Here is a 19375-nt window from a genome sequence, read left to right as displayed (position 1 = left end):
AATGGGGAAAGTGGAAGAGCACAGCTCCCCTATTGAATGTGTGAGAAACCAGTATTCACCCACTTGGATTTATTGTCATACAACAGGACACTTGGCAAGTACGCAATGGGGAGGAGGAGGGAAGATGTTCAGAGGGAGGCAGAGAAGCAGAGAAGGTAGAAGAAGACAGGAGGATCTGCTCCAAACAAGCAAGTGACACCATTCACACAACACACAATGTTTGAAAAATGCTAGGACAGTGTTAACTCAAGCTACGCACCATGCTTAATTCAAGCTCTTCTTATCTCTGGCACTGGTACAGTGGTTAACCTTCAAGAAAGGATGTACAGATCTTTAACCATTTCTGCAGTGTGTTGGGCACAAACATGCTTCCCTGTGACAACAGGCACCCATGTTCTTATCCCACCTCCCCTTCTCCATCTTCCCCTGCAGAGTCAGTGGTGACTAAGTCCATTTTGGATAGATTCACTTGACATCATTGGCCTTGCTGAACAGTTCACTTAGATGGTTCTGCTTCCTTTGCTCCTTGTGTTCATGCTGCTACACCCAGGTGTCTGGGTTTTGTTGGGGTTTTCTTAATAGGCCATCCCTGGAAAGAAGTAGGAGATCTCATCACCTGGTTACTGGAAACCCAGTATCCTGGAGTAGCTACCCCAGTAGGCTCAGCCCAAGTCCAGTGGGACATTGATTGGGTGAGAGGTGCTGGTATGCCTGCTCTGTTTCCACCATCCTTGGAGCTGCTGCTGTTTCTTTGGTGGAGGACAAAGATCCTTTTATAGACCATCTCTGGAAGTAGTTGGTGGAGCTCTGCTCCGTATGGCTGTGCAAGGTCAGAATCTCCTAAATAATTGGTGTGATATATTTTGAAACTGCAGCCAAGCACATTTAATTGCATGCCTGTCAGATAGAGGAATTGATGGCTTAGCAGACGCGTTGTTTAGAATTCCAAACCATTTCTTTCTTTCTGTATTTTTGTATTATCCAACATATTTTTGGAAAGAGAAATAATTTGCTTAATTGCATCAAAATTCTCTGTTCAGAGTCCTTAGATGTTGCAGTTCTCAATGATCTAGCCCGGACTCCACTGTAAAGGATAATTAGGCATTAAAAGTTAAATGCATTACTGTGGAAAGCTGTGCTGATGACCATTTAACACCCATTCAGCCATTAAAACCATAAAATCTGCGTTTCAGAGTATCATTCAGACTCCAGAAAACTCGAAAACATAAAGTTTATCCAATTACCATTAAAGTTAATAACATAAAGTTAATACAACTTCAGAGGGATTTTGGTTTTTTTTTTTACACTTTCTCATAGTTCACTTAATTGACTTTTAGGGTCAGGTATTCAAAAAGTCTGATGTGCATGTGGAGTTTTGAACATCTGGCCCAAAATTCATGGCAAATTAAGAGATTTTGTTAAACAGCCTCAGGAGTTGACTGAAAACTGGCATTTCTGTCCCACCAGCAATCACCACCTGCCATCTTGATTTAGAAATGATATTGTTGCAAATTCATCATCATGGGCCTGATGTAATAATGACAAAAATACTTAGCATTTTTGCTCTATAAAATGCTGTAAAAATATTAACTAATTCTCCCAAGACCTCTGTAAGGTAAGTAAGTATTTTTACCCCCAGTTCAGAAAGGGGGAAGCTGACGCTTGCTTTGCCCAAGATCCCAGAAAGAGTTGGTTTTTAGATTTAGGATTAGAATTTGGTTGGGTTTAGTGTGTGGGTACGGGGTGGTGTTAGTGGTCATTGATGTACAGGAGCTCAGAATAGATGATTTGATGTTCCCTTCTGGCCTTAAACTCTATGACTATGACTTATTCCTAGGACCCTACCAAATTCGTGGCCATGAAAAACACGTCACAGACCATGAAATCTGTTTTTTTGTGTGCTTTTACCCTATACTATACAGATTTCACAGGGGAGACCAGCGTTTCTCAAATTGGGGGTCCTGACCCAAAGGGAAGTTGCAAGATTATTTTAGGGGGGGTCATGGTATTGCTACCCTTACTTCTGCTCTTCCTTCAGAGCTGCGTATCCAGAGAGTGGAAGCTGTTGGCCGGGCGCCCAGCTCTGAAAGTGGCACCCTGCCAGCAGAAGTAAGGGTGACAATACCATACCGTGCCATCTTTACTTCTGCACTGCTGCTGGCGGCGGCTCTGCCTTCAGGGCTGGGCTGCAGGCCAGCAGCCACCGCTCTCCAGCTGCCCAGCTCTGAAGGCAGCGCCGCCAGCAGCAGCAGCGCAGAAGTAAGGGAAGCAGTACCGCAACCCCTCCTACAATAACCTTGCGATTTCCCCCCCCCCCGAACTCCTTTTTGAGTCAGGACCCTTACAATTACACCACCATGAAATTTATGATTTAAATAGCTGAAATCATGAAATTTATGATTTTTAAAATCATATGACCATGAAATTGACCAAAATGGACCGTGAATTTGATAGGACCCTACTTATCCCTATGTAAGCGATGGCTGCTCGGTATGGCACTCTGTCGCCCTCTAGTGGTGGCTAGGCCAGCTAGCGATCGATGAGCTTGCTACAACCTTGGCTCTCTGAAAAGTGTTTTTGAGCTCAGGCAGTAGAGGCTTATGCATTAAGATCAACGTGTCCCAGGTTTGATCCCCACTGAAACAAGCCACCAAAGGGTGTCAGAGTTACACCTATATTCAGACCAGGTCCCCACCCTGATGTAGGCTCAGAAAACTGCACGCTTCAGTGTGTATGAGGAATGAAGTCCTGCTCATTCGTTGATCTTAAAACATTTCAGTGCTGAGAAAAATCTTCACTGCAGAATTATAGCAGCGAAGTTTCCCCATGTTCTTCGTACTTCACAGCAGCCATACAGCCTGAACAATTAAACTGTTGTCCTGTTCAAATCCAGAGGCTTCTTTTTAGTGTTTAAAAAAAAGACACATAGGAAAATATGGTGACAGCCTCCAGATCTGTTGGAGGTTGCGGTGCAGGCAGCAGTATAACCCACAGTTTTTCACTATTTAATTAAATGAGATGTGGCATGTAGAGGATGGCTGGCTAGACAGTGTGATCTGCTGTGGCAGTTCCTGCATGAGGTCATTTCACCACCTTTTTTATCTGTCTGGGACATTTTCAGCAGTTGGTTTAGTGCTGAATGGTCTATGGGTGTATCCCTATATAAAATAGAACATGTGTATCTATGTGTCACTTCTATTTCACACAAAATCACTCTTACCTGATCATTTAATATATTCTGCACTACGCTCGCGATTAGCCAGGTTTTAGCTATTGAAAATAAACGTGAATCTCCACGCCCGGCCCTGCCCATTTCCATGAACCTGTGTTTGCCCAGTGAATGACATTTTCTTAAAGGGAATCCTGTTTCTTTTCAATCCCACCCAGTTAGCAAAAGTGTAATTTGCGGCCCTTAGTTCACTGCTCACTTTAAAAACTCTTTCACTCAGACTGAATGCTCACTAATTAACAACGCTTCATCTTTTTCCTTTCTGCATACACAGGATGACAGCACTAGCCATAGTGACCACCAAGATCCCATTTCATTAGCCGTGGAAATGGCAGCAGTAAACCACACCATCTTGGCATTGGCCCGGCAAGGAACCAACGAAATCAAGACAGAGGCCCTAGACGACGACTGATACAAAGAAGGGGGAGGGTCAAAACAAGAAGTAACTTAGTTTTAGACGTAGCACCTTAGCAGACTTTCCTCGGTCCTTAATATGTGTTCTTCTTACAGTATAACTTTGCAGTTTCTTGTACGTCAGTTAGCTGTTAGGGTCTTGTTCTGTGAAGATGGCATGGTGCCCTCAGCCTTTGCATATACTCTCTCAGTATTAATTCCCAGTAAATAATCAGTCAACCAACCAACCTCCCTCTCCCAGCCCCAGTGGCTCAAAAATCTTGCTGCTTTGTCTTAGCATTCCAAGAAAGTGCTTCCAGGTATTTTAGAGAGTCCCTCAGTTCCAAGTCTTAGGCTACATTTAAAATCTTGGATACCCTTAGACATCATGTAAAACTAGTCTGTATGCTTTTCCTCCTCCAAGACTGAAAGGATGGAAGCTGGGGTAGAAGCACAGGGTCGATGGACACCATATTGGGAGTATCAACAGAGAGTAAAAAGAACACTAGAAACCCCACTTCAGCCTGGGAATAAGTGATTTCCAGCTGCAATAAGCCGTGCCTCACTGGTCACACAGTGACTTGATCTATTTCTTTTGGGTACTGCGCTGAGAATGTCCATGGGAAACATATTCACACATTTCGGTTGATGTCACATTCAACACAGACATCCTCTGCTCTCACAAGCTGCATGGCTTAGTGGATAAAATACTGCCTTCTGCCTCTGGGACCATGATAGAAGCCCAGCCTGGGATCACATGAAAAATGAGCTGAATGTCTAAAAACTTCTCAAAACCACTATTCATTATTTGGCAGGCCTAGCAGTGCCTGCTCCGAAGAGGTCGAGACTCGATCGATCTATCATAGAAGTTGCGTTACCTTTTGTTCTTCCTCTCACCTTTTCCCCCTCCAGCCCCTCTCAAAAGCAATGTTTTCAAAAAAGGGATTAAGATAATAAATGGGTGAGTTTGTACAAGTCTGTGTAACTGCTGCCTGCAATCCTAACAGGCCTGAAAGGTTATTGGAGGACTTTGGTATCTAGTTTCTGCTAGTTATCAACATGGCATAAATATTCACCCAAATATGAACACTTCTTAAAAGGCAGGAAGATCTCCTCCTTGAGATATAGGGTGTAATGCTTTTGTGTTCTCTTTACTCTGTCCTTGTTATGGTGCGAGAAAGCTATACTGCTACAGACAATTTAATTAATAATGGGAAGCCATATTGATAATGGATGTGGTAATATTTGTAAAGCAAACCTACTTTAAGTAGCAGAAACTAACGGAATTGTTTTTCCTTGATCATATGTAGCACTTTTGTTACTTTTTTCTTAAAGATATTTATATTTGATAAATCTTTTTTTTAATCATTTGAGAATTCAAAATACCAAACGACAAACTTGCATTACAGAGTCACCCTGTGATCACCTTGTCATCTAGTATCTAAATGATGAACTGTGTATGCATCTAAGAAAATTACATCTGCTGGCATTGTGTGGAAGTGATCTCTGGCATCCTGATAAAAGTGATATGTCGCTGCCGGTAAGAGGAAACTGTTCACTGGAAGCAGCATAGGATGCATTAGAGACGGGCTAGGCTGCATTATATCTTTGAAAAAATTAATGCATTTACATAGCATTTCCACTACATTCCATGTTATCCTCCCTGCTGTACAGAAATCATTTCAGGGGGAAGATGGCTTAGTTTTGAAGCATGGCTTTCCTTTGTCTTTTGTTCATTTTTAAAGGTGAAGGGACGTTACTATGACTTGTTTCATTTTTATTCCTTCCCCTCTCCTCCTCCCCCAGCCTTGCAAGATGTTTGCAACTGGAAACCATCAGATATAATTGCAAGCACTTAGAAAAAGAAAGAAAGAAAAAAAAAAAAAAAAGACGGAATTGTGGCACGTCAGCAGGTTTTTAGCCAGCCTTAAACCCCCTTAAGGTAAAGACTAACTAGATCATCTTTGTCTGCTAATCCGGTGAAAGCTGTTTAGGTAGATGTGGGAGATTCTGTGCTTACAGAAGGCACAGAGTTAGCACCTCTTTGTCCCTGTGACTTTGAAGATATATAGGCAGGGCTTGGCCCTGTCGTTCATTTATGGATTTCATTGGGAAATGTATGTGCTTTCTTTAGCAGTAGATCACTGAAGCAGAATGGAGCCGTCTTTTTTTCTTTTTTATTGTATTTCTTGAGTAGGCAAATTCATGAATAGCGTCAGGATAGACTCAGGAAAGAACGAAATTGGTTCAGTCACATTGCAGTGTTCTTTCTTGGTGTGTATGTGTGTGTGTGTATGTGTGTGTGTGTGTGTGTGACTCTTTCAGTACTAGCGAGCAAAGGGCCGGGGGGGAGGGAATGTTTTTGCACCGCAGGATGATCCAGCAAACTGTAGCTTCAGTGGAATTTTACCTACTTATTCATACTACAGTCACACACAGAGCTGACAAGAAACCACCGCGATTTATTGCAAGGAGATTTTAATAATCGATGGCCTCTTTATGCTGGTTTGCCACCAAGGTTTGTTCTAGCTGTTCCATTTTAAAGAATCGAATCAGACTGATAGCTGCACCTACAAAATAAATATTGCTTGTATTTTTACCTTAAAAAAGTCATTCTTTGAAACAAACATCTATTTAGAGAATTAAGGTAGAATAACACCCATACAGTAAAGGCCAGATCCTGATCTCTGCTGCACTGGAGTAAATTTGAAATAACTCCACTAAAAAGAATGCATTGAATCTGGCCTTCACTCTGTCTAGCACAGTCTTACAGCTCCTGTGTCCCATAACGCATCAAAAAGAATAAGCAGATGAACAACTTGTGTATAATTAGCGATCAGTGGGTCTTCTGTCCTAAATTGCAGCTTGCTGGTAAGCAGCAGTCTTCGCCCCACCAGAGGAAGATCATAGACTGATTCAGTAGGTAAGAAATGCCTTAGGCGAGCCAGGTGCTACATAGTTCTGTTTATCTCCCTTCATCTGCATTCTATTTGGTCCCGTACGGCCCCCAGAAGATATGATCAAGGAATATGACCTTAGCCATCCTCAATATCCTGATGACACTGAGCTCTCTAGCTCCCTCCTTAGCCCACTGTGGACTGTTTCTTGATTGACAGACACTTGTTTTGATGAGGGGTAGCCGGTCTAGGCCCACATTAGATAACTCTCAGCTACTGCGTTGAGGGAAACCTTTTCAAGACATTTTGGAAGGACATTCTGCAGCCTTGTCGTTCAGGGCGAGGACAATGCTGGTGAGACAGTTCAGAACTTGTTACAGACATTCATATCTTCTTCACCTCCAGGCTAAATTATTGTGCCGCACTCCCACTTGGATTCTGCTCGAAATTGATCTAAAAGCTGAATTGGTTACAGGATGGTTACCGACTCCTTCCATGGATGGAGTTTGAAGAATCGATGATTCCTTCCTTCCAGGTTGCTGTTACACCAACAAATTCAATCCGGATTGTTATCTCATGGCTCATCATACTTTAGCCAGCGTTTTTTGCCATCATCCAGAGCAGGAGAGGTTGGCTGGGTTGTCCTTGGTATCTATCCCTAGATATTATTGGAGCTTGTGGGAGTGCAGTGCAGTACAGGACTCCATCCATGGAGTTCCCTTCTCTGAGGACGTTCCCCAGAGTTTTCCTGTGGCTGGCTCCTGACTGTGTATCAGGCCTTTCTCCTCCGATTTGTTCATCTTTGGCTATTTCATTGCGCCCCTTTTTCTTTGCTCATGTAGTTCAGGCCGTGTCTTTTCCTGGACTATTATGTGTAATATATTCATTTAAATTTGGTACCGATGTCCAAATATTTTACAACGGATGCCTTAGATAATAAGTTAACACAGCAGCAGATGGACAGCATTTTTCTTTGATGCCCTGGTGATGCAGAGACATCTTCGAAGTACTTGGAGTACAACAGTTTCACTGCTCCAATAAATGTGTTCTTACCAAGAAGGGAGTTTCTAACGTTGACCCGTGTTTTCCAGCGACTCTGTGTTGACCTAGCATGATTGTGAGTGGCGTTTGTTTGTGTTTTATTTTTACCTACTTAAAATATTCTCCTATAAGAGATGGGCCTTGTCTGCAAAGTCTGGATCCAGCTTTCCAAAACCGTGGGGTATTTAGATTCATAGTTTTGGTTCAGACCTATTATGCTTATATGAGTCTTCATTGAATTTCTCAATAACTCTATTTTATTCCATTGACTATAGTGGAGTTTAATGGATCACTGTTTTCATAACACCCAGGCTATCTATGTAGGTGGATGGACAGTTTTTGGGAAGGGTTTTAGCATACATTGACTGGACTTTCTACCATCTCGCTATTGTGGCTGTGAATCTTTTAGGTTTGGCATAGCTAATGAGATTATCTATAAGTGTCACTTTCGTATGAAGGCTGGCAAGATTTTTGCTATTCTACTCCTCATGTAAAGCTAGTAAAATCATAGGATCTGTCTACACTGTAAGCCCAGGGTTCAAATTCAGGCTCAGGCTTTGCCCTCCTTCCGTCTACACACAAATCACTCTAATCCAGAGTTCGGACCCAGGACCCTATGGTGGTAGAGGGTCCTAGCCTGAGTCAAGCTGGGACCGAGGGGGTCAAGCCCGATTGCTTTGCAGTGTAGCTGCAGTCCCACTGGATTCGTGCTCTGGGAGTCTGACAACAGTATCCCACAATCCCAACTTTTTGTCCTCTGGACAGTCAAGTTTGGTGAACAATCATGTTTTCCCACACTGCACCCAAACAAAGGACTAGGGCAGTAGGAAGTCTGGGATATGGGTGATTGGGCTCAGGCCCAAATAATACAATGTAGACACTGAAGCACCAGGTTGGAACTCAGGGTTCAACAATTCCTAATCTGGGGTTACAAATGAGCATAGCTGCTCAAACCCAAGCCCTGAGTTTACTTTGCAGTGTAGGCCTACTCCCAGTAGTGCGGCAGTTTTATAGAAGTAGAATGGCACACGATCAGCTCCTATCCGAACTGGTCAAAATCTTTTTGTCTTGCTGTCTTAAAGGGACATCAAGATTTCACTAAGATTTTCAGCTTCTCTATTAAAGTACTTTTCTATCCTCACGCTGGCTTACCTCGTGCAGTCGAATTAGTCTTGTCACACAGAGCTATCTGGTAATTGCAGCAGGATTCCACTGGCTGGCTGGGGTACAGTCACAGAATCATAGACATCTAGGGCTCAAAGGGATCTTTAGGGTCCCTTGCCCCATACGGAGGCAGTACCCAAGTATACCTCAACCACTCCGAAAGGTGTTTGTCTCACCTGTTCTTAAAAACCTCCAGTAACTGAGATTCCACAGCCTCCCTTGGTAACCTGTTCCAGTATCTAACTATCCTTACAGCGGGAAAGATTTTCCTAATATCTAACCTAACTCTCCCTTGCTACAGATTAAGCCCATTACTTCTTGTCCTACCTTCAGTGGACATGGCAAAACTTGAAGACTGTTTTCCGGTCCCCACTCAGACGACTTTTCTCATGACTAGATGGGCACATTTTAACAACACTGCCCCTAACTATTTAATCCAGGATTTTGATTCCCATTGTAGCTTGAATTGAGATCCAAGTGTAGATTCCCATCTTCCTCCCTTAAGTTCATAAGTATTTGTGTCCAAGATCTGGTTTGAGTCTCTTAAGTTATATGAGGTGTGGACCCCAGGAACTGGTCACTATGACGGTGTTTGCCCTTGTGGGTTTTGAATGGAGGAAAATGCTCCATCTAATTTCCTCAAGTCAGTTCATTTCTGATGGTTGTGATGTTTGCTAGAATGTACATTTCTTTCCCCTAACCAGGACATTGTGAATTTAGTATTGCTTACTATTCATCAGCTAAGTAATTTATCTCTTCCTTCTGGTCACAGTTTGTGAGATTGTGACCAAGAAACTTTGGGTTTCTCATCAGAAGAAACTCCCTTGCTCATATTTAGTAAAGGGCTTCATTTCCCAGTAGCTGTTGCCCTCTTCAGTGCAATTTTTTTCATTAACAATATTATTTGCTTACAATCTTCACACATTTTTAGGTAATAATTTTTTGATTTGGTTTAGCAATTTTCGCTCTTGACGTGGGTCTGTGTTGGCAGGTTGTATCTTGAAAAATGAATTATATGTCACAACCAAAATGTATTCATTGTTGTGGGTATAGGACTTTTTCTGTTTTTTAATGCCCTCCAGCTGAATTCATTGGGGCTGCATAGACACCAGCTAACTTTTGCAGTTTTACTGAGCCAAGACATACTCATCATTCCCTTGAACGGAAGGTGAGTGCACTGATCAGGAGTACCAAGGAGCTGGATTGCAGATGTATTTCCAAATAAAGCATTCCTTTCTGTGCTTTTTTTTTTAATAGCTAGGATATTTACTCAGGATTTTGAATCAGTTGTTGGCCAACACCGTTTTGGCAAACTGAAAAGCATAACCAGAAACCCCTGTCTCTTAGTTTCATTTAGCATTGTCTAATTTACAGTAGCTAAATTGTCCAATTAAAGATATTCCATGCTAATGAAAAAAGAGGTGGCAGCTACAAATTAGAATTTCAGATAAACCAAATTTATTTTTCTCTCTTGAGAGAAATTCATTAGAGGATTGGGTTTGGTCATCTAAGGACTTTAAGCAGATGTGACAGTGTTTTAAACGTAGTTTTCTACACAGCAAAAAAGGTATTATCAATGGGGTTATAGTCCTTAAGCGTCTTCTCTGTTATCCTCTTGTGTGGAAATACATGTCGTACTGTAATTTGTGTTAATGAGGAAAAATAACCAAATATATTTGATTTCTTCAGGATTTCTCTTACCCAATCTAACTAGAATGTTCTTAGAGTGCTCATTGCTATAGTATCTAAGGGCTAAATCATGCTGACAAATTGAAGTGGGTTTAGAGAGAAATATGGCTATTCACTTTTGTGCCCCTTTTCAAGATTGGCGGTTGAGTTTGTTTTCATCAGTCTGAACAATAACAATCCATGGATAATACACAGCTTTTCTCTTTGCAGTTCTTTCCAGTAATCATTGAAGCACTCAGGCCAGGGGTTTAGATGCTACAGAGTAGGTGTGAGTGCGTTAATGCCACTGAGCCCTAGTGAGCTGTATAATGGATCTTTGATGTTTGTGTACATATAGTACATCTCTTACTCAGATGATCTGGCAAAATGCTCTCTCTTCCATTTTCATTCTCTATCTTTTTAATGTAAGCTGGTGTGCTCTGTTGTAATTCATACTGATGTGTTGTGATCAGATGAAGGTTCTGTTCAGTCTTTTCAAACTGTAGCCATGGTAATTGGGTGGGTAGAATGAATACATAAAAGTGTAATGGCAGTTTTGAATGACTGGGTGTCCAGCTGCTTCAGGAAGATGTAGATTGGCATGGTTGTAATTAAAAGGATTTCTGTCCTTGTATGTGATTGAAAACAGCAGATCTTCCATTCCCTAATTTCCTTTAGTACCAATGCGCTCAACGATGTTTGGAACAGCTACTTAGTAAACTAAAACAATGACCTGTTCCTTATAATGCTGGACAAAAACTGGGATTAGTTTTCTATGCAAAGCTTTTCTCTTTCTTTTATCCTCGCCATATCTGTATAGCTTCTCATTGGATTGCAAAAAAAAAAAAAAAAATTGCATGCAATGGTTTAATTATTTTCCGTTTTCTGAACGAAGGATCGCTAGAAACCCAGAGAACCCAGTTTATTTCACACCTTAATACTGGCATTGCTTTCATCCTGAATCTGTCATTGCAATATACTGCTTGTATTGTTGTCCAACCCCTGGACTAGACAGTATAACTAGCTCTTAGTTGCTCTTAGGTAATCTCGTTGTATTCTCTCATTCTGGGAATGTTGTCAGCAGTTGTCATCAAGTTTTGAGCTGCATGTCACTTAGACTGCCTGTTGTGAGTAACATGGAGAAGTGATATGAGTTAGCTCACGTTATACCTCAGATATCAAAATAGATTCTAATGTCAAACAGTAACTCAGTTGTCCTCCACTTGCTGTTCTACCATGTAACAGAGCTGAATATATAGTGGTGACCCAAGCTGATGTCAAAGTCACTGCATAAGTTCTCACTGGATCCTGTCAACCACTTATCACAAGGCGCGACAGACACTCCCCCATTGTGCTTTTTGGCGTTGATGCAAGAGAAACATTATCTAGTGATGCATCTTGAGTACCTCTGGGCTGGGTCTATGCTGCATTTCCACCCTGCTAACATTTCTCACCATTGTTGTCACCAGTGCCACCCTGGTATTTTCATCACATTGGGCCAGATTTACAAAGGCACTTCAAGATACAGACAGGCGTCTAGCGGGATTTGCCTCAGAAGCTTAGGCACTCTTGTAAATCCCAGTAGATACCTTTCTGTTTCCTTAGGTGCCTAAATACCTTTGTAAATCTGGCTGATTGTCCAGTGCTGTTCAGAGCAGGCCTACCTGACAAGATGGCTAAAAATCTCTGGATGCTAGTTCTCTCAACAGCACCATCTCCAGTGGTGCTGTTCTGGCACTAGGAATGTCAGGACATTTTTGGTAGAGAATCATAATGTATACAAGACTTTAGGCATTAATTTTGCTGCTATTGTTTGCTAGACTACCTAGATTCTTTCCTGACTTGCCTGACTCAAGTCTTCCATGTTATGTCAAGAGACAAAATGTAGCATAACTAACATACATTTATAATTAGTGCCTCTTTTAGAGGATAACTTTGGCTTTCTGATCTCTGTTTTGACATCGAGATTTAAAAAAAAATACATTTACTTATAAAGTTATCCATTGAATCATTCAAGCAGAGCAAAAGCGAAAATAAGTCATCTTCTGCATCCAGTATATCCCGATAGGCACATGTTATATTCCACAAGGCGTATCTGACATTGGAGATGCTTATTATTTAAGTCTGCTGATCAAGTTGCTGCTATCAGTTTGACAGGACTATAGCAACGGTGCTGTAAACACCACTCCAGTGCTAACCAGAGCCAGGGATCCGGAATATCAGCTCGTTAAGGAATTTTTTCCTAAACTAGGGGGTGAGGCATTGCCTTTGCATGTTGTGACCACATCTTTGAAATTAACATTGAATCAGATCTTCTTTAGCACATTTTGAATTACCTTCTTTTTAAGATGCATGTTTTCTCCAAGTGCAAAGAAGTGACAGGGTTCGTTTACATTACAGATAGCAATGGCTGTAATGGGCCAAATTGCAATGGAGCTGCTCTGGGTTTACTCTGGCAAAATCAAAATTTGGCCTGATGCTGCGAAAGTCCAGCGACTTTGTAAGAGAGTATTAAACCACTAAAAGAGAAGGGGAAATGATTGAATCCCATATGCACTAAATTTTCATCTTCAGAAGCGCATGACATGTACAACCCAGTGTGGTTACTGGATTTTTGTTGTTTCAGTATATTGTGAAATCAATTCTAGTTTTCTGTTTGCCAGCAAACCCAGTTTTTTTAACATTGTGAGTCAATAACTATTTTTCTTCCATTTTAGTTTTGACGCTTAGATAAAGTAGTAAATCTGGGGAAGAATAACCCTAAATGTAATTTCCTTTTTATTAGTTTCTAAACAGTCTCTCTCTGGTTCCCCAGACCATCTGTGTTTTTGTTTGTCTCTTGATCCCTGTGGGTGTTGATGCCTCTTAACAAAACAGGACTTGATACTGATCGGTATAGGGTGCCATTGCAAACTTCTGCATGACCAGCTACATAATAATTCTATATCCTAGATATCATGTTCGTGACTAAAATAATATCATCTAGACTTGGAAGTCACCTCTTTGATCATCTGGTCCGTCTGCTTGCAAGAGCAGGATTGGGCCTTGAGGGCCAGTAAAGATCCAGCGCGACACTATCAAATATTTGAAGTTACGGGTATGTTACACCTACTGCAGTCCTTCCAGCAAATTAATTAGGCATTTCTAGCACGCAGTTGAAGTACTCAGGTTTGTCTGGTATGATTAGTTCTTTATGTAAATCATGGTAGTCATTGCTGGTGATACTCAGTGCACAGGTATTCTTTTTTAACTATATGTTATATTATTTAACTATGTGGTTGGCAAACATGCTGGAGAGGAGTGTTGTTGATCATCATATAACTGTTTTGCCCCACCAGTTCTCTTGAATCTCCCTCGCTTCTCCATAACTTTCGTAACTGCCCCCCCCTTTTTTTCCCCAGTGATGGTGGTGTAAGTTCATTACAGATTCCCAGGGGATGCCTATCTTGCATATCTGCTGATTTCTGTCTATGGTCTGTTTTTCCATGTAATGTCATCTTTTCCTAGAATCTCTATTTACGAGGTATTCATCGCTTCCTAACTTGTCCTGTATCTTTGTGATTTAAAATGCAATTTGAAGAAAACAGCTTAGGAGCTCAGTCCTGTTAAATGATATGGTATCTCACCACCTTCATTTATTAATGAGAGAGCTGCCTCGCTGGTCTTTTACCGTCTCCTGATAGTTGTGAAAGTCTTGCTTACCTCACTTAACCTCTTGTATTAGTATGGACTTATTGCTTGCTACACCCTTCCCCCCACCCCCATAGTCTTACTCTCTTCTTATTTGGTTCCTCCCTTCCTTCTCCGTTTCTGGTGCAGGCTCTTTATTACACTCAGATCTTTGAGCAGTGTATCTATTAGTCCGTTTTTAATCTGTTTAATAGTGCGTCTGTCCAAGTCACCGTATTGATAGACTTTCCCTTATCAAATGGTGCTGTATCAAATGCCTAGTTGAAGTCCAGATATGTTGTCCATGCTGAAGTATAAATATGAAACCTCTGACCATAAAAAGAAAACCAAAACACCTTAATTCAGGCCATTTACAGAAGGTTCTTCACTAGTGACCTCCAGAATGAACTAACTCCGTGCTAAGTTTTGGACCATGGCTAAAGGTATTATTTTCATTTGGTTTTGTTTTCCTTTTCATACTTGAAGCTTGAAACTCTTACACTAATTACAAATGTTTTTCTTGGTTTGCACACTGGTTTGCTATTGCCCATCCTTGTGATGCATGAACTGTGAACAGGATAAAATAGATCTGCAAAGCTTTGTCCACGAAGACTTGATAGTGAGTCTGATCCTTGCCTCTCCCAGATTCTAGGGCTGTTGTCCGTCTTTGCAGTCGGGGTGGCTTTGGGGTTTTTGGAGGTGGGGGGTATGCAGATTGATATAAGATACAAAAATTAGGTTCAAATGTTTGGCTTCCCAATCTCGACTGTTATCCCTTGAAGCGTCTCTTTATTTCTCGGTTGATGTTCAAATTCCCGTACTGTCTTGCGATTTACTCTTAACTGGAGATTCTACCTCTTTCTAGTTGATCTGAGATCAGAGCTCAGCTTCGTTTTCTGAGAGTAGCAGTTTCCTGTTTCATTGTTCTTTGGGCTTCAAACTGGACGAACAGGAATGCACGCATACTCCTTTGAAATCCAGCTGTCATGTTAGCAGTGTCATTGTGAAGCCTATCAACAACAGAGCCTCCTAGGTTGCTACTGAGTGACTGGGGAGCACTCCCAATGGAAGTTCTGAGCCCACGGCTTGCATTGTAGGCTGGGAGGCTGTGAAACCTCGTTGGGAGTCAAATGTCAGGTTCCACGGGGCAGCATGGCGGAATATCACAAGCCCACTGAACCAATACAGGAAAGGCTTTTACTTTAAAGCTAATACAGGACTAACAAATTGAAAGTAGGTTTAGTTTGAACAGTAGTTCTATCTAAGCGAGACACGTTCCAGTCAGTTGCATGCCCGGGAGTGTTGTTTTCCCTGACAGATTGCCTTGGCTGTCTCCCGCTGGACCTTTATGATCTTTCCAAGGCTCATCATGAGTGCCCAGTAAGTATGAAATGTGTGCAGTACCTTCTCTTGACTGTCAATTTAAAAAGTGCCTAAGTGAATAACAGGACTCTAGAGTGAGCTGGAGGAATAGGACTAGACCCCATTTCCCTCCTAAGAAAGGCCCCTCCCTGCAGTCCTTCCACATGCAAATCTCTCATTGACTTCAGTGGGAATCCAGAGCCTGGAATAACTGCAGAATCAGGCCAGAAAGAAATCCTCATTGCTTTCTCATTCTGCCTTCCCTCCCCCTGTTCGTAGAGAACTTTCTTAGGAATTTTCTGTTTCTCAGTCAAATCTTTATAGTCTCTGATTTGGAAACAGAGCCATGAATAGAATTAAGTTTCTGTTTCTAAATGATAGGAAACTGCCTCTAGGATTCTGGAGCCACGTGACTGTGTGTATATTGATCACTCATATCTGGGTAACCATACCTCTGAGATCCTGGATAGGAGTGATGAATGTGCATATATAATCACCTCTCTTAAAATCAAAGAGACAGGTTCCTTCTATGTTCTCACTTACGTCTAAGTTTATAATAGTGATAGCTGCTCAACGTTTTATCAAAATCATTTAACCGTTCACAGGTTGTTATAATTTTGTAAACATCTCTGAGAATTTTATATGGATTTAAAAAAAAAAAAAGTATCTGAAATGCTGGTTTGAAAAAATCACATGAAAGGAGACTTCTTATTTTTTGTGACCATACTAAATCCAAGTCATATAACAAAACCGCACTGTTAGGATTTATTGGTACCACTTAAGGATTCAGAAAATGGGAGTCATCCGTATGTAGATGCTTTATTTTTCATTAATTACACAATTTTTTTTCACTCTGGCAATTTAATAATGCCTATGAGTTGGGAAGCTATGGGCAGTTACTATTGACAAAGATAGCTATGAGTAGATCTATGCTTCAGAAGACAGACAATTAACTTGTAGGATCACAATGGGTGTTGATAAAGCAGTGATCAAAGGGGAATCTATTGCAGTGGTACTAATGAAAATAAAGTATTTGTGGCGTTATAACACACACAGACTGTTTGGCATTGTATTATCACCCTGATGTCTTTTTTTTTTAAGAAAAACAAGATTGTCAATTACCATAACTGTAATTGAAAAGAGGTGAATGTAATAGTGAGCGTTGCAAACCTACAAGGGGGGGAAAAAGCCCAATGGAACAGTATCAGAGGCCAAAAAAAAAAAAATTTGTTTTTTTCCCTTTAATTTGACTGGATTTGAATGTGCAAAAAACTAGCAAAGTGCTAGGGAATTACCTTTTTCATTTCCAAATTCTCTGCATCTTAATTTTGTCCCAGTGTAACTTTGACTCGGGGGAGAGTGGAGTGCTAAATCAACCTTGCAGTTGTGTTAACGAAACGGCAAGCGAGCATGACTGTTGTTGTAATCCTGTGTGTGTTGGATGGCTGGCAGTCACCTACAATTACTTCATGTGTCCACCAAATGCATAAGATGAGCTACTTCCTTTCTTTGCTGGTCAATATAAGCCCGCCGACAAGTTTCTTTTGTGTGTGTGTTTCTCTGTTCATTTCTAGATCCCTTCATCTCTCATTAGTGTATTTGATTCCTACACCATATTCCCTTCACACATGTGTCTCATCTGCTGTAGGTGAACAGCCTACCTCAAGAGGTAAACATGGTGTCCTGTAGTCCTACATCCAGAGTCTTTTTTTACCGTAGCATTAGCACACACACACTGGAATGTATATTCTCCCTCCCCCCGAATAACCTCTCGACCTGATCCTTGCTGTAGACACCAACTCCTATTGCAAATTGGATGCTGCTTTAAATGTGAAAACAATTGTTCAAAAAGCTATAAAAACCTGAATGAAAGCTAAAGCTGAATTTATAAGCCTTGTTGCATATGAGCCAAAAGTGCAAAATGCTCTATATAATGAACTAACCTGCCACTCATATAAATATAAATATATATAAATATATTAAAATCAGACTGTTCTACAAAATTGTGTATTTGTATTTTTGTGTACGTACAATTTTCTGCTAAGCAGAAGGAGGATGTAGTATAGGATGATGTGAGAAGAGATTTTGTTTAATCATATTTCTTTGTTACTTATTTTTGTTAACATCCAGATGCCTGTCTTTGTCTTTATCTGTGTATGACACCGTTTAAAAGCTGCAGTATCTCTCTCCCACCAAGTAGCTATTATCAGATATTTTAAAGCCCGTTCAGCGCTGAAAAGCAGCGGTAATGCAGGCAGTGTCGCCACCCCCTGCAATATGCCTAGGTCAATTATTGAACAAGGGCTACTTGCCCAGATTAAAGGGTACATACTCCACAGTGGCTATGGGAAATGCTGTAGGAAGAGACTACACCTGGGACGAAATCTCATTGTGCCATTCCTCCCAGTGGAGTCGGTAAATGTTGTGGAATCTAGCAGGGATTGAGAACTTTCCAAGCAGGAGTCCTCCAACCATGCTCCATGGACGGCCATTGGATCTTTCCTGGTGGTCCTCAGCCTGCAGTATTTGAGAACCAAATAGTGCAGGATTGGAAGGGAAGATGACCAATGAGAGGATCCTTCTGTTAGGAAGTTGTTTTCAGGCTCAAAAAATTAGAGAAATAAAATCTTACACCACTAGCGAGTGAACCTCAGACAGCAACACCAAATAGTTATCTGAGGAATGGGCCACCTGGGACCTCAGAGAGAGCCAGTCTTTGCTCTCCATTGGCACGTGCTGCTGTAGTGTATTCTTGCTCTCGTGGAAGGCATGTCTGCAACCTCTTATGTGGGAACTCCCTCCACTTCACCTTAAAAAAAGAAAATTACTAACTGTTCGATTAATCACCCCAAACACTACTGTTGCCCTAGTGTAAGATGTTTTGGACCATTGCTGTAAGGATTCTGTAGTACCTCGTATTAAAAAGGGCCCCAAACCTCCATTTATCGCTTGATACACTTGCAACACAGAAATAATATTCTGAAAGCTGCTTTTAAAAATTGCTGAATATCTCCAATACATTGCAGGAGTGTGCTCCCATGATTTTCATTGTTTTGGATTTGTCAGCTACAGTTTAAAAGGAAAAACTAGTAATCTTTCCCTTTTGGGTGTGGCGGGAAGGTTATTTATAAAGTGTGACATTGATTGCTGTACAGGGAGACTGAAATGTCAAAGCAGAGCTAGATAGAACAGCATGCAGGACCTATGGAAGGGAAAGTGTGGTCTTGTTGCTAAAGGACAGGTCTAGGAGTCAGTTGATCTGGGTTCTAATTCCAGTTCTGCCACCAACTTTCTTGTGTGGCCTTCAGACAAATCTTTCTGTGCCTCAGTTTCTCCATTTGCAAAATGGGGATAATAATACTTACGTAACTTTTGTAAAGTGCTTTGAGATCCTTAGATGGAAGGCACTATAAAAGTGCAAAGTATTATTAGGTTTTTCCTTTGTGCCCCTTATATATATTTTTTAAAAAGTAACATTTAATTTTGGAATTAGTTCTTCCATAAGGAGAATGATACTGCATCTTTATACGTAGGGCTCATATTTATAACAATGTGTAATGACTGTAGCAAAAGTCCTTGTTTCTGTATGTGAATGGACAGAGAAACAAGTGCTCTATTGTATTGATTAAAATAGTTAAAATGAGTCCTGTATCATTGTATCTCCTATTCTGGATTAGTGCCTTTTGGACAGTAGACTGTTCTGTAATTAAAATGTAGTATAACTGCTTTTTTGTACAGTTTTGTTTGAATAAAACTTTTTTTTAATTTGTGTTTATTTTAGTATTGTACCTATTAGAGAATAAAAATGTATAACTGAACAAAGACAGTTTTTTTGCTATAATTCTTTTTGTGAAATGCTATTGTGTAATAACTGCCTGGATGTTAAAGATCAAGACGCTCTGAACACAACTGAAACATACGTTCTTTAATGTAATGCCTCATTTGCTTCAGT

General features: G+C 40.9%; 1 protein-coding gene across 7 annotated transcripts in view; it reads left to right on the top strand.

Moving 5' to 3' along the window:
* HMBOX1 (homeobox containing 1) overlaps positions 1 to 10965 on the top strand; it is a 149993-nt gene extending 139028 nt beyond the window's left edge. For 3 of the 7 annotated variants that reach the window (XM_054021446.1, XM_054021445.1, XM_054021444.1), the window contains exons 10-11: positions 87 to 188; positions 3504 to 10965. In XM_054021446.1, coding sequence (XP_053877421.1) covers positions 87 to 188; positions 3504 to 3641 — 240 coding nt within the window. In that variant the 3' untranslated portion in view covers positions 3642 to 10965. Of the gene's footprint in view, positions 1 to 11; positions 189 to 3503 lie in introns of those variants that run through there. The other 4 variants (XM_054021450.1, XM_054021449.1, XM_054021447.1 and 1 more) reach the window with 2 other exon arrangements.
* The last annotated feature ends 8410 nt before the right edge of the window (positions 10966 to 19375 follow it).

This window comes from Malaclemys terrapin, chromosome 3 (assembly GCF_027887155.1).
Source record: "Malaclemys terrapin pileata isolate rMalTer1 chromosome 3, rMalTer1.hap1, whole genome shotgun sequence".
Classification (NCBI taxonomy): Eukaryota; Metazoa; Chordata; order Testudines; family Emydidae; genus Malaclemys; species Malaclemys terrapin.
The sequence above is the reverse complement of the archived record's forward strand: the minus strand, read 5'-3'. Positions and strand labels throughout refer to the sequence as shown.